At 35.6% G+C, this 15,214-nt stretch overlaps 1 protein-coding gene across 1 annotated transcript in view; it reads right to left on the minus strand.

Moving 5' to 3' along the window:
* The window catches only part of CRB1 (crumbs cell polarity complex component 1), a 209,622-nt gene that overhangs the window by 103,820 nt on the left and 90,588 nt on the right, over positions 1-15,214 (minus strand). Inside the window, exon 5 of the mRNA XM_047076412.1 lies at positions 9,211-9,393. Within this exon, the coding sequence (XP_046932368.1) occupies positions 9,211-9,393 (183 nt within the window). The remainder of the gene's footprint in view (positions 1-9,210; positions 9,394-15,214) is intronic.

Genomic DNA, 15,214 nt, shown 5'->3' on the forward strand with positions numbered 1-15,214 from the left:
TAAGAATGCCAAGAATGCATGGCCCTGACTGCATGGCCCCAGGTCATTCCTTGGGGTTGGTTTGACTGCAAGTTAATGTGAAGGATGAAGTAATGTCTCGCTCTCAAAGAGTAGGCTCCATACTGCTTTCTATAAAAACAGTGGATTCCCCATCTCAGTGTTCTTCAGTTGTGCCTCTGTCATACTCGTCTGGTCCATATATATAGTGTCAACTCTGTGGGACTTGTGTGCAAGAGCAATTGAGGTAAATCTGATGCTCATGCTATTTGTTGTGTGGGCCTTTTTTTTGTGACTCAAAAGTCTTATGTCTTCTGCCAGCATCCATGAAGCATTCACATACTAAGTTACAAGCTTGTAATTAGGATGAAATCAAATCTCAGATCCAACAATAGGTTTAGTAGAGAGAAGATCAGGTAGTTCTTCTTTGACTGAAATCAGAAATCTGAAAATCAACTTAGAGTAACAAAGAAGGGAGTATTGGAAGTTTGAAGGAAAAGAAAGTATAAAAGGTCATCTTGAGAAGTGGAACTCCCAAAGGATTGTTTTCTAGTGCTAAGGGCCTCCTTGAGATGTGGGTCATAAATTTAAAGTGATACTCATCAGTGCAGTGGGTGACTTGTGAGATTTTCTCCAGCCACATTCAAATTGCTTGTAGATGTGGAGAAGGTCGAGTGTTAGGTCTAATCATAAGAGTACTTTTGCCAGGTAAGTGCAATGGAGAGAGACAGGGTCAGGGTTGCTGACAGTATATGCAAGGGAATAATTATAGGATTAGACTATGAAATCCAAGCTGGGATAAGGAATGAGGTAATTAGTAAAGAAAAAAATATTAGAACAATTGACTAGGAACAATGAAAAAAGTCTTGGAGTTAAGAGAACTGGAAAAAATAGAGGTTATGGTTAGGGAATAGAATGATTGAAAGTGAGGTTTTTGTTTGTTTGTTTGTTTGTTTGTTTTTTTAGTGAGGTTACTGGTGATGAAAAAACTGTGATCATAGGGTAAGTAGAAGTTGTGGGGTGGCAGTCATGGTGTTTAGAAATAAGTAGGCCAATGGGACATAATGGGTGCATGGACTTTCTGCATGGGTGTTGAAGCCTCTGAGAATGATAAAAGTACAATACTAAGATCTTCAGTGATGGAGGGGAAGGTACCAGGAGGAAGGAAGAAGGTTGCAGTGAGGACAGGAAGTAGGTGGCATCATCCAAAGACGCAGGCTTTAAAATAAGTTGAGCGTTTGAATGAAGAGAGAGGAACGACTGCCTAGAAGTAACAATGAAATGACAGGGACATGTAGCTTATTTTCAGGACCAGTTAACTGGGATTTGGGAGAACAGAAAACAGCCTCCATGTGAGAGGGCTGCAGAAGAAATAGTATCCTGAGAAGATAGCTGGATTTCAGCTAAAGCAAGTAGGTGAAAGAAATGTTTGGACAAGAGCTTAAGGTTATTGGTAACTGAGCTTAATAATAACGCTTGGGATCTTTAGCACATAGTGGGCAGTCCAGAAAAGGGTGGGAAATTGGGTGAAATTAGGCAATGCACAGAGCATTTTGGCATAAGAGACCGAGGCTCAGTGGACCTGGCATGAAGGGACTTGGGTGCTGGGGCATCTAGAGGGGACTGAGGTATGTTCGCCTGTAGGTCATGGTGAGATTACTTCTAAGAGACTTTAGAGGAAGTTATAGTCAATTATGATTACATACTTTTCAGGAATTCTTATGTAACGTCTAGGAGGAGGTGAATAGGATCACTACAGAAGTAGGAGTGGTTTTTACCAAGAGCAGGTATAATAATCTCTTTTGGGTAAAAAGAGATCCGACTCTTCTGTAAGAGATTTGGTTGATCTAAGGTTTTGAATACTTTCCCTAGGACTGGGACCTGAGCTGCTCAGGGCTCAAGTAAAATTCCAGGTGAATGTAATTTGAAGATGGTTGGGGAGAAGGAAGCGGGGGTGGGGGAGAAAGGTCTTTCTTAAGTGTCTTCTGCGTTACTGTCAGAAGGCAGACTCTAAACAACTACAGCAGTGAACTTCGGTATAAGGGTTGTAACCATTGATTAGGTCAGGTGAAGGTCACTAATATTGTTCTTCCCAATGATTACCATGCTTAAAGAAACTTTGGGGGATCTTGGGCAGCTAGAAAATGACATGTGGTGTCAATATGGCCACCCTCACAGGAAGCAAACATGCAGTTGATGACGTCATATGAGGGTTTGCATATGATGGTCCACTGCAAGCACATATCCTAGCATCTTCACCCTCTTCTCTGAACATTTTGTTCAATTTCTTGCACTAACAAACACCTTTATATGATTAGAACATGTTACTGCCCTTACAGCTTTTTTAAATGGTGGTAGCCCATACCTCTCACAGGAAAATAGGATTTCAACATGAAAATGTACCATTCAGGTCCTTGAAGTTGCAAGGACAGCACCTATAACCTATAACAATGTGAATTATTGAGAATTGAATTACGAATTTCCTAGTGAAGAATTTATAATATTCCTTTGTTTTAGAAAATTAATCTTTTTCTAATACATGGCCAGAATATTTGATTTGGAGAGTTGGCATCTGTCTACTGATTATTCATTTGAGAGCTTTTCCTTAGGTCATTTGACTTCAAGTCAACAAAATGATGCTTACCTGTAAAGTAGCCAAGACCCTTGATGGCATGGTTATCTATCTCTGTCATTAGGGTACCACAGATATGCCCATTCTCTGTATTTGTTCTAAATTTGGTTTACCAAATCATAGCCGTTACATTTTCCTACTAGCTATAATATCTTAGTAGAGCGCAGGTAGTAAGTACAAAAACATGATTTTCAAAATTAATCTATGTACAAGGAGGTGGCACACTTTTCCTAATTATTGTAGTTACCATAGCAAAACCAAAAGTAGTTCAAGCAAAAATGTGCTCATACACAATACAAACAGTTTTTCTGTATAGAGGTTAATATGCATAACAAAGGCAGAGGAAGTGAATTAGATGAATCTATTGGAAATATTAATACACATTTTATTAAGTAAGTAAAAACTGAAGCAACACTTGATCTTTTAGAATAATAGTCTTATATGTGTATCAAATATATTTAAGTTATTTAGGACCTGAACTCTCAAAATTAAAATTGTAAGTAAGAAAAACAATGAATCTCTCAGAACAACAAGAAGCCTAAAACATAAAGTCAGCAAATGAACAAATCCTATTGAAAAATCTCTCTTTAGACAGGAGATATCAACTGTCCCATATACCTCAATACTTCATGAATACGTGACACTTTCAATGCTACATGTTTGGCTCTATATGCCGATTTCAGTTGGATTTAGGTAAAGTGACAGGTTTTAATTTTTAAGGAAAAGTGAATGCTTCATTTTTAGTAACATTGTGCTTGAAGCAGATGAACCTGAGAATTGAGAGCTCCTGTAGACAGTCACTTTGCCAGGTGGCTCTCATCGGGGTGTTTATTGTTAAAAACCCCGCTATTTCTGCCTGAGGTTTGAAGCCAGGACTTCACAAGATCCCCTGCTGCACTCCTCAATTCTTTCCACGCAGAGAGCAGATGGGTGAAGCAGAATAAATCCCAGCCTCAGAGGCAATAATGTAGCATTCCAGAGACCAGTGATGGTGTTGCTTTTAGTTGGAGTAAATGCTAATTGGAGTTGGGAGTGAAATTTAGAATGGAAAATTGGACTTGCTTTATGAGACAGTTGGGAAACTTGTTAAGGGTATTATCACTACCATATTTTGATAAACAGAAACAAAATGTTAACATTACAAACTTTAGTCAATTGTTTCCAATTTAGCTTGGTTGGTTAGAACAGCATGCTTCAAGGATAAGCACACAGGTCGTGGGATCCTGTCTTAATCTTTAAACTAACATGGTCCTTTGTATTAAAAAATGCTAACTTACCAAATCATTTGGATTCTTGTAACTTCTAATAAATGGTATGTCACAAAAATAGCATAAATAGGTCATCTCTTCTGATCTGTCTGTATCTTTTTATGGTTTCGCTGAGGCAGTTATGACACTGCCTTGTATTTTTGTGCATCTTTTTCATCATGGTTTTTCCGCTTTTGGGGGGAAGAGATCATGTATTTTCATTATTATATCCCTAGAACTGAGTCCATTGCCCCAAACTGGAAAGCTAAAACATAATAGAAAGAAGCAGCCAACATTCCTTCCAGTAACGGTCAAGGATGGTCATACAAAATAAAGTTAATTTACTGATTTTGGAATGGACTGAACAGTGTTATGCAACGACAGGCTTTCTTTGATTATAGGTTTATTTAACTTACCACTAAAATTATGTGACTATGTGGGTTTAAATAAAAGCATCGACCTGTAAATCAAGTGTTTATGAGCCATTATTATTTCAATTTGAGTGCTGCAGCTATGGGGACAAAACAGTCATGACAGTATGTGAAGATATTTTGCCAAGGAAATTTTATTTAATGATTTTGGGGAATTAGAGGATAGTAACCACTATTGCAACCAGACCCATGAGTTTCCAAGTCATTAAAATACCTAAATGGATCTTCATATTTTTCTCAATTATAACACTGAATGAGACTTTTGGTCTCTCTGGGCCATGATAACTTGCTGTACTTGTTGGAATTCCCAGAGAAGCCACGGATAAAAGCTAGTCTTCCTTCAGAGGGGCTTGGATCTTGTCACCAGAATTCTCTGCCTCCTTGTTTTCACTATTTCTCACGTTCCATAACCGCAAGCTCTCTTTATTTCTATCTCCCTGCATATTGTCTTCTGGGGCTCTGAGTTAATTTCTACCCTAGTATATTTCACTTTTTAATTATAAAAAAGTTAGAAAATTACATTGCATATGCAACCATAACCATTTTCAACACAGAAGGTAACTCTATACATAGTGAAGAGTAACAAACACATCCTTAATTATAATAAAAAAGAATAGTTTGTAGCTATATTTAACAACTCCAGTGGTTTCTTTGAATGGTGATCTGTCACTAAATGTATTATAAAGAGTTGCATTTTTTACCATGATAGAAAAAAATGTTTTAATCTAATAAGTGATAGAACTGTAAACTTTTACAGCTGTATAAAAAATAAATTTGTGTCATTTATATCCTTAGCAGAGGCCAGTGGGAGCCCTGTGGTACCACATGAACAAAATAGACCAAAATAATAACAATGTAACAGCTCTGAAATTTAACTTATCATTGGGCCCATAGCCCACCAAAGTAGGTCAGGACTGTTTTCCAAAACTAAGCAGATCACTGCCTGCTACTTTTTTTTTTTTTTAATTCTGATAGGACTCAGAATCTCCTAACGTAACATCCAAAATGTCAAGGATTCAACTGAAAAGCATCCATCATTCCAAGAACCAGAAAAACCACTAACTGAATGAGAAAAGAAAATAAACTGGCATCAACACTGAGTTGCATCAGATGTTGAAATTATCTGACAAGGATTTTAAATAAATCATCACACAATGATTTAATAAGCAATTAAAAATTCTCTTGAAATAAAGACTTCCTAAATTTGGCAAAAGATATAAATCCACAGATTTGAAAAGCTGAATGAAACCCAAATAGAACAAACTCAAATAAACTGACACCAACACATCATAAATAAAATTCGGAAAGCTAAGGACAAAGTTGAAGGTATTATCACTACCATGTGTTTTCTCTTCAAGCATCCAGAGAAATGATGCATTACCTATATGGCAACACCAATTTCAGTGACACCAGATTTCTGATTTTAAACCATGGTGTGTAGAATGAAATGGTGTATATTTTTTCAAGTGCTGAAAGAAAAGAACTGTCAATTCTCTTCACGAGTTTTCTAAATTATATGTAGTGATTAAAACAAGAACTATAATACCATCTGATCTTCAAGACAATGATATTCTGAAATGGGAAAGATAAAGAAATCTAAATGGAAATAAAGTCCCTCTATTTCAGTCAAAGTGTTAATGTTAATACCAATAGGCTGTAATACCCAGAACCACCACCATGAAACTACACAAAACAATATACCCAAAAGTGCTATAAATAAATCAAGATGAAATCCTGAAAAATGGTCAAGTAACCCACAGGAAGGCAAGGAAAGAAAAACAAGGGAATCCAGAAGAAAACAAAATAAGAAAATGAGATAGTTCAACATGAACATATCAATGATTACTTACACTAATTAAAAAGGCAGAAATTGACAGGATAAATTTTTTAAAAAGCTGACCCTACAATATGTGTTTAATATACTGTTTATAAGAAATTCATTTCAAAATCAATTACAAGTATAGGTTGAAAGTATAAGGATGGAAAAAGATATACCATGCAAACATGAATTTTTTAAAAGGCAGGAGCAGTAAATTTCATATTAAAAAAAAAAGAAAATCTGAAAGAACTGACAAAAAAAAATTCCTAGAACTAACAAGCCCATATAGCAAAGTTGCAGGGGATAAGGTTAATATACAAAAGTTGATTGCTTTCCTGTATAACAGCAATGAACAAGTGGAATTCAAAATTAACAACACATTTACATTAGCACCTCAAAAATGGAATACTTAGGTATAAATCTAACAAAATATGTACCAAATCTATATGAGGAAAATGACAAATCTCTGATACAGGATATCAAAAAAGAAATAAATTAAGTGGAGAAATGTCCCATGTTCATGGATACAAAGATTAAATATTTTCAAGATTATTAGTTCACCCCAACTTGATGCAATCCCAACCAAAATTCCAGCATATAACCTCATAAATATGAACAAACTGATTCTAAAGTTTATGTGAATGGGCAAAGGACCCAGAATAGCAACACACAATACTGAAAGAGAAAAATATTGGAGAACTGATGTTACCCAAGTTCAAGACTTCCAGACAGTAATCACATGTGGTATTGGCAAAATATACATAAATAAATAAATAGAACAGAGCAGATAGCCTGCAAATAAACGTATGTAAATACAGTCGATTGATCATATACAAAGAGCAAAGCAATAGTCTTTTCAGTGCATGGAGGAACAAAAGATAGTCTTTTCAATACATGGCAGGGGAACAACTGGACATTTACATACGGAAAAGTGAATTTAGATAAAAACCTTACACCCTTCACAAATATTAACTCAAAATGGACTGCAAACCTAAATCTAAAATGCAAAACTATAAAATGTCTGGAAGATAACATGGGAGAAAACCTAGATACCCTTAGGTAAGTTGATGACTTTCTAGATACAATACTAAAGACATGATCCATGAAAGAAATAACTGATAAACTGAATCTTATTAAAATTTAAAACTTCTGCTTTAGGAAAGGCATTATCAAGAGAATGAGAAGACAGAGTGGATAATTCCTCACGAAATCTCTCTTCTCTTTAAGTACACAACAAAACTAGATTTTTTCAGTCTGTGCTGTAGTTAAATGTGGTCATATCACTAAATCTGACCAATGAAATATGAATAGAAGAGATAGCCACTACATTTGGTATTGGTCCATAAAAACCTAGATGCCATGCTCCATTTTCTTTCCTCCTGTAGTGGCTTGCTGCAGAAGAGCATGAGAAACTTGGAAACCATTTTTGAAGATGGAAAAAAAGAGAGAAGAGCTTGTGACCCTGAATCACCATTTAGAGGACAACTGATCATGAGAACCCATTTTTGGAATTTACATCCGTGAAAAATAACTGATTTCATTAAGCCATAGAGATTTGGGACAGCCACGACTTCTTTATTCATATAGTCATTCTTGGCAGCTTGTCAAAAATTGAGGCCAACACACTTTTCCAGAACATTCAAGTGCCTCTCCTGTTTGGATCTGCAGATTCATTGGTCAATTATGTCCTTTTGTCTAATGAGGCAATATTTACAATGGCCTCTAACTTCGATATAATTTCCTCTTTATAGCCCTAAATGTAACATTTAAAAAATGTATAACTCCCCTAACCTGTTTCAAGAAGGATTTAAAATAGCTGACAAAAATACATATACTATACCAAGATCAAATATTTTTTTTTAAAATAAGAAAAAAAGACATCTATAAGAAATAGGAAACTTAAATAATCCCAGGTAAGGTAAATACATAAATATATTCCAGAAAAAAAACTGTATGCTTATAGAACTCACATTAGCTGATAAGATTTCTAGCAGACTGTATGATCAGCAAATATGATGCATTCCACAATTTATTTCATGCTTTTTATCATTTATCAAGATTTTTTTTGCATGCTTTTTACTAAGGGAAAAAGCATGCAAGCTAGAAGTTGTTCAGGAAAAATATTACTTCTCCTGACATTGACACTGGGGAGATTTTTCTCCTATGTGTTCTCATACAGGGGACAGTGATTAAGGAAATGTCTTCTATAGCAAACTTAAGTGCCATGAATCAAAGATCATTAAACTTCGCAACTGAAACTCTAAAAGGGAACAGTAAGTGAAAATAATAAGTGAAAAATTTCCCCTGTTTTCTTATTCCTTATTTACTTTTTTCAGAAATCTTCAATAACAACCTAAATGTTTTCCTCAGGTATCAATTAATCTATTGAAAAAGGAGTAAGATGGAAAAGTTAGATTGTAATTAGTTTTCTCAGTGGTGTCTATGCAGTAGTAGGTCAGCCGCTACTCATTACCAAATATGGGGACTGCCTCCAAACTTCTGAAAATGTTCAGAACACGGAAGCAGACACAAGTGCTCATTGGGAAACACACACGCAAACCTCCTCTGGGTTTCAGCGTAAGAATGTTCCGCATAAGAGAAAGATAAAATCGTTTACATTTGACATACATGAACAACGTTACCTATAAAGTAGGGGAGGAATATTCCTTGAGACTAGATAATTGTTCTCAGTGTAAATATAAATAAGTGCATTAACTTTTTATAGGCAAATATGAATAACACAAAAAGTTAGCATCATTATAAAATTTAGCAACATAAAAATTTCAACATTTTCTGTTTACAAAGTAAAGGATTTGAGTCAGGCTCCGATTCCCAGTATAATGCATAAAAAATATTTCCCCTTTATACACCTCTTTTATCCTTATTTTTAACATTTTCCTCATGATTTGAAGAATTATGATTTATGAAATACGCTGTTTTTCATGCCCACCAGGGGGACCCTTTGCACCATAGCAGCAGAGTTTATACAGCACGGATCTTACTGCTATTACACCATTTGGTTGAATGCATGATCTGCCATAAAGTGCTAAAAAGCCAAGGCATCTTCCCTCCCCTTGTCCTCACCTGTGAGTCCAGGGGGACAGATACAAACATAACCTGAGGCTTCAGGGTAGCTGAATGAAGAAGGCAGCTGAGCAATGTGTCCGTATTGTTTCTCTGAGGACAGCTCCACACACGCCCCACCAGAGTGGCAGGGGTTACTGTTGCATTCATTGATGTGAGTCTCACACTGGGTACCTGTGTATCCTGCAGGATCAAAGTTCAGAGAAGCTGCTAAGTCAAAGATCCTCAACTGTAGAATTTAATGCCTGAAAGGAGGCCGATCACTGTGCTGCCACCAATTCACAAGACAACATGCTGCTCTCAAGGAGCTAGCAAGAACAAAATGGTAAAGGAAGGCTTCCTTTTTTTTTAATTTTGCAAGTCCAATTTTTAAAATTTTATTTATGTATTTTTTAACATAATTTATTGTCAAGTTTGCTAACATACAATATATACAGTGTACTCTTGGCTTCAGGAGTAGATTCCCGTGGTTCATCACTTACATCAACACCCCATGCTCATCCCAGCAAGTGTCCTCCTTAATGCCCATCACTCATGTTTCCTGCTCCCAGCCCCCCACCCCCATCAACCCTCAGTTTGTTCTCTGTGTTTAAGAGTCTCTTACGGTTTGCCTCCCTCTCTGTTTGAACTATTTTTTTTCCTTCTTTTCCCCTACGGTCTTCTGTTAAGTTTCTCAAATTCCATATATGAATGAAAACATGATATCTGTCTTTCTCTGACTTATTTCACTTAGCATAATACCCACCAGTTCCATCCACGTTATTGCAAATGGCAACATTTCATTCTTTTTCATCACCAAGTAGTATTCCATTGTGTGTGTGTGTGTGTGTGTGTGTGTGTGTGTGTGTATATATATATATATATATATATACATATATATATATATATATATATACCACATCTTCTTTATTCATCAGTTGATGGACATTTGGGCTCTTTCCATAATTTAGCTATTGTTGATAGCACTGTTATAAACATTGGGGGTGCATGTGCCTCTATGAATCAGTGCTCCTGTATCCCTTGGATAAATTCCTAGTAGTGTTATTGCTGGGCCACAGGGTAGTTCTATTTTCATTTTTTGAGGAACCTCCACACTGTTTTCCAGAGTGGCTGCACAAGTTTGCATTCCCACCAACAGTGCAAGAGGGTTCCCATTTATCCACATCCTTGCCAACATCTGTTGTTGCCTGAGTTGTTAATTTTAGCCCCTCTGACTGGTGTGAGGTGGTATCTCAATGCGGTTTTGATTTGTATTTCTCTGATAATGAACAATGTTGAACATCTTGTCATGTGTCTGTTAGCCATCTGGATGTCTTCTTGGGAAAAGTGGTTATTCATACCTTCTGACCGTTTCTCCACTGGATTATTTGTTTTTAGGGTGTTGAGTTTGTTAAGTTCTTTATAGAGTTTGGATACTAACCCTTTACCCGATATGTCATTTGCAAATATCTTTTCCCATTCTGTTGGTTGCCTTTTAGTTTCGTTGATTGTTTCCTTTGCTCTGTAGAAGCTTTTTATCTTGATGAGGTTCCAATAGTTCATTTTTGCTTTTATTTCCCTTGCCTTTGGAGATGTGTACAGTAAGAAGTTGCTGTGGCTGAGGTCAAAGAGGTTGGTTAAGGCCTCTTTGAAAATAGCAGTAGCAAAGGAATCACTTGTATAATAGTGATGAATATTTTTTAAAAGACTTGATTAATAAGGCTTGAAATAAAAATAGGACTTCAGGATAACCCTGATTTCCCAATTATCTTAAAGACTCCAATTCCTCAAATACTGAATTTTTAGCAAGAAAAAAATATGTAAGAAAATAGCCAAAAAGTCAGCAGTATGCACATAGCCAACCCTAAATTCTTTTCCTAAAACTCAAAGTACAGGTAAATGATTAGTTCTGCACACTGAGTAAGACAGAACAAAAGATTATTTTGTATTTGAATGGATTTAGCTGACTCATTTTATTACAGACAAGAATAAAAACAATAGAACATTAATTATTTAGTACTTTATAAAAATATTATATATAATATATATATATTAAATATTATATATAAAAGACAGTTCATGCCAGAACTCTTTCTTTGGTTTTACATACATGTGCACCTGTTTAAAAAAACTACATATATTCACATACATAAATATACATATACATATACATATACATATAAATATAATTTGTGAGTGTGTGTGTTGACATAAGTGCAATTCCACTATACACCTGCTTCTGGAGTTTACTTTTTTCACTCCTTTGAACAATCTATCCATATTAGTAATATATATCTAACATAATTTTTAACTATTGCCAAGTATTCTGTAACATCAAAGTACCATAATTTAAACATGCACTTAGTGGACTGATACATGTTTTGCTAGTACAAACAATGTTGCAGTGGATACTATCATTATATATTCATGCTTGAGCAAATATCTGAGTATAACACTGGGGTCTATGCCTAGAGGTGGAATTTCTGGGTTATAGGTTATATACATTTATTTTAATAGATACGGATAAAAACCTGGAGTAGTTTTACCATCTATGTACTTACTAGCACTGGAAGACTGTGCATATAGCTCCAAGTCCTTGCCAACATTTGCTATTACCAAATAAAATTTTTTAACAGTTGGTTAGATAAAAAAATAATACTTCATTGCTATTTGGGTTTACATTTTCCCCAGTTACTACTGAATTTAACTTTTCTGCAAATTAAAAAAAAATCATTTCATGACTTTTTCTTGTTTTTCCCATTAGACTGTCTTTCCTATTGATTTATAAGATTATTTATATAGCACTATACATATATAAGCTGATATACGAAGTTCTTAAAGGAACATAATTTGATCTATAATACAAGTGACTTCGCAGTCAACTAAAGATCTTTGTAATGTCACTTAACTCCTCTGAGAAATATGTTTTTAAATTTACAATCCAAAATTATAAAACTTATAAATCTGATCATGGTATTTCTTTATTTTAAAATCATCCAATGGCTTCTGCTTTCACACAAAATAAAATTCAAAATCCCTAACCTAAAATGCCTTTTATTATCTGGCCTCCATCCCATCTCTAAATTCCTTCCCTAGAATGTCTTCTCCCCCAGGGCCTTTATGACACGGTTCCCTCTACTAGAATATCCTCCTCCAAGACCATGGTTGGCTAATGCTTAGTTTTGAGATTTAATCTTGTATGACTTTTCTCAGAATGACTTTTCCTCATGAACAGATCTAAGTATGATCCCTTCGTTTTTCTCTCATATCACCCCGTTATTTCTTTCATTGCTCATATAATAATTTTTATTATTTTTGTTATTTTTATGTATAGTTGCTTCCCTCAATAGACTTTAAGCTCCACAAAAGCAGGGACTGCTTTTTATTTATTCACCCTTCCAATACTGAGCAATGCATAAATAGTAGACTTGCAATCAACGACTGAATGAGAGTCAAATAGCAATAACTATTTAAATTATAATTCTAGTTTTTCAAGTAAATTAGAGAATTGACTATTAATAAGTAAATAATCAAAACATGATATAATTGCTCATTTTGTAATTTTAATAAAAAACCTGAATGGGTTCATATGTCAAATCATAACCACAACATAAATTCTGTTGCTCAACAGTATAATACATATGTCACATATGACCCTTGGGGTCTGTCTCAGTCATCTGAAGAAGACACTTAGATGAAAAAGGAAACTAAAAGCACATGTCAGATCACAATCCTTTGTGGTGACCTCCCCCCAAGAACCCTATGTCTCTTAAACCTGAATATCTACTTTTTTACAAGTTTTTGTAAACTGGTATTTGTTGTGCTACAGTGAACTTATTGAAGAACGTTCCAACTATTTTCAATTTTCTTCTCGGAGTAAGTCTCAAGACTCATGTGCAGGCCAGGTTAGGAAGTAATTTAAAGCCTTCATAAATCCTTTTTTGCTTTCTGACTCATATATTATCCTATTCCTACAGTGAACATTAGGAAGGTTCTGATTTACGGTCTTCCCAGCCCTGTCCCCACCACTGGGGCCCTGTGGGAATTCTGTCTGCTGCTCCCTTTAACTATGTATATAAATAGATTCCTTCAGCCAAGGCTATATTCAATAGTTTTAACAAGTTTCTCCATAAACTTTGTATGAAGAAACAATATGATATTGAGTCAAGTCCCCAGGGTTCTTATGTTTTTCTTTTTTTAAACAAATCCGATCTTACCTGGGTAACATGAAAACTTTTAAGATAAGCATTTAAAATGAATGACACTTCTTGTAATTAATTACTTTTGACATGAGGACCCCAGGCAATTACAGTGGTGGGTTCTTGCCATTGCCTTCAGTTGTGGTGGTCTTGTTTCTTAGATACAGGGTAGCTTGTAGCATGAAATCTTCTCTTTATATGTAACAGTAAGAATAGGGTATAAGGAAATTCTGAATTTTCTATCTGGGCAAAATCACCATTGTTCCACTCACCCAAGAAAGAAACTCAGAAGCAGACCTGCCCTAAGTCTGTGCCCCTTTCTTAATTTCCACATCATGTCTCTCTTGACATGAAGTTGTAGTTCTGGCAAATAGCCTTATCTCTTGTTTAAAATAGTGCACAACATTTTTTAAGCTAGACTCCCTGCCTTTCATTTTATTTCTCTCAATCATCTTCCACTAAAGTTCCAAAGAGTTCTTTTTAAATCAACAGGTCAGGTTATGGTATCTCTCTGCCCCACAGTGTGCAGGGCAGACAAACAGTATGTGATCTGGCTTGAGCCCTGTCTTGTCCCCCAGCCCCAGCTCTCTACCACCAGCCAACCCTATGTAGTCCAGCATTTTGGAACAATCATTTAAAGTTCTACAATTGGATATGCTCCTTTCCATGTGTGCCTGCAGCCCTTTCTTCCTTCTGTCCTCCTTTTCCTTCTTCTCTTCTTTTCCTAGACAAATAATGGGCTGCTATGTCCTAGCCATGGGGGTCTAGAACACTCAGTCTCCTAATTTTGGTACCTAGTTGACATTTACTGAGTGCTTACTATGGTCTAGGCTGAGCTAGGAACTTTATATATATTACTAGATTTATCTCTAAAGCAACTCTGTGAAGTGGATGTCATTATCATCTTTGCTTTGCAGATGGGGAAACTGAAGCTCAGAGAAGTAAAGTTTCTTGTCCAATATCACACAGCCAGTGAGAACATTTCTGGAATATACTTAGTGATCTTTCAAATTTTCTAAAATGCTGCCTATTGGGTCAGGCCATCTCTGTACCTCTCCCTTTATTCCCTGTTACAGAATTTATTATAGCTTTTTATTGTACCAAAAATCATACTATACACATTTTTTCACACTGTCTCCCAACTAGAATTTAAATTCCTTGGAAGAAGGGACCATGTCTTTTTGATTCCAGACCCCTGATATATATAAATTATACTGAACTCCATGTGGTTTAAATGATTGAATCCATGAATGAGTGGAACACATATTGATTTGTCTTTTTTAAGGTAGGTCTTCTTAACTGCCTGACTTCATTACAAACCCTCTAGAGAACAGAAAATATATGTAATTCCTACCTCCTGTTGTAGAACCTGGTATGTAATAATAGTTGCTTTTTTTTTTTTTTCTGAGTACCTAATATGTTCCAGGTTCTACTTTTATAATTTTATTCTTCTTAATACTACAAGTCATTTTTCATCCCTCATTTACAGATGAGGAGCTGAAGAATGAAGAGGTGACCAACTAGGTCACTCAGTTAAGAAGTGATGGATTTGTTCTATTCCCAAACTGTCCACTCTACCTCTGCTTCCAGATAGAGATCCTTTACAGGGCGTTGTGTGAATGTTGAGTGCTGATTGATGACAAGAATGTGAAAAACACATTTTGGAATATTTTCAGTATGTAAATCAAGCCAATGACCAAAGGATAACAAAACACGCCCCGTTCATTACCTGGAAGTGGGCAGACACAACCTACAAAAATTTCCGAGCCACCGAATTCCAAACTTCCTTTTACACTTTCACGTTTACTTGTTTGTTTGTTTTACCT

The sequence above is a fragment of the Lynx rufus genome, unplaced genomic scaffold (assembly GCF_022079265.1).
Source record: "Lynx rufus isolate CCGP_SWC_20201006 ecotype Redwood Valley unplaced genomic scaffold, mLynRuf1.p SCAF_15, whole genome shotgun sequence".
Classification (NCBI taxonomy): Eukaryota; Metazoa; Chordata; class Mammalia; order Carnivora; family Felidae; genus Lynx; species Lynx rufus.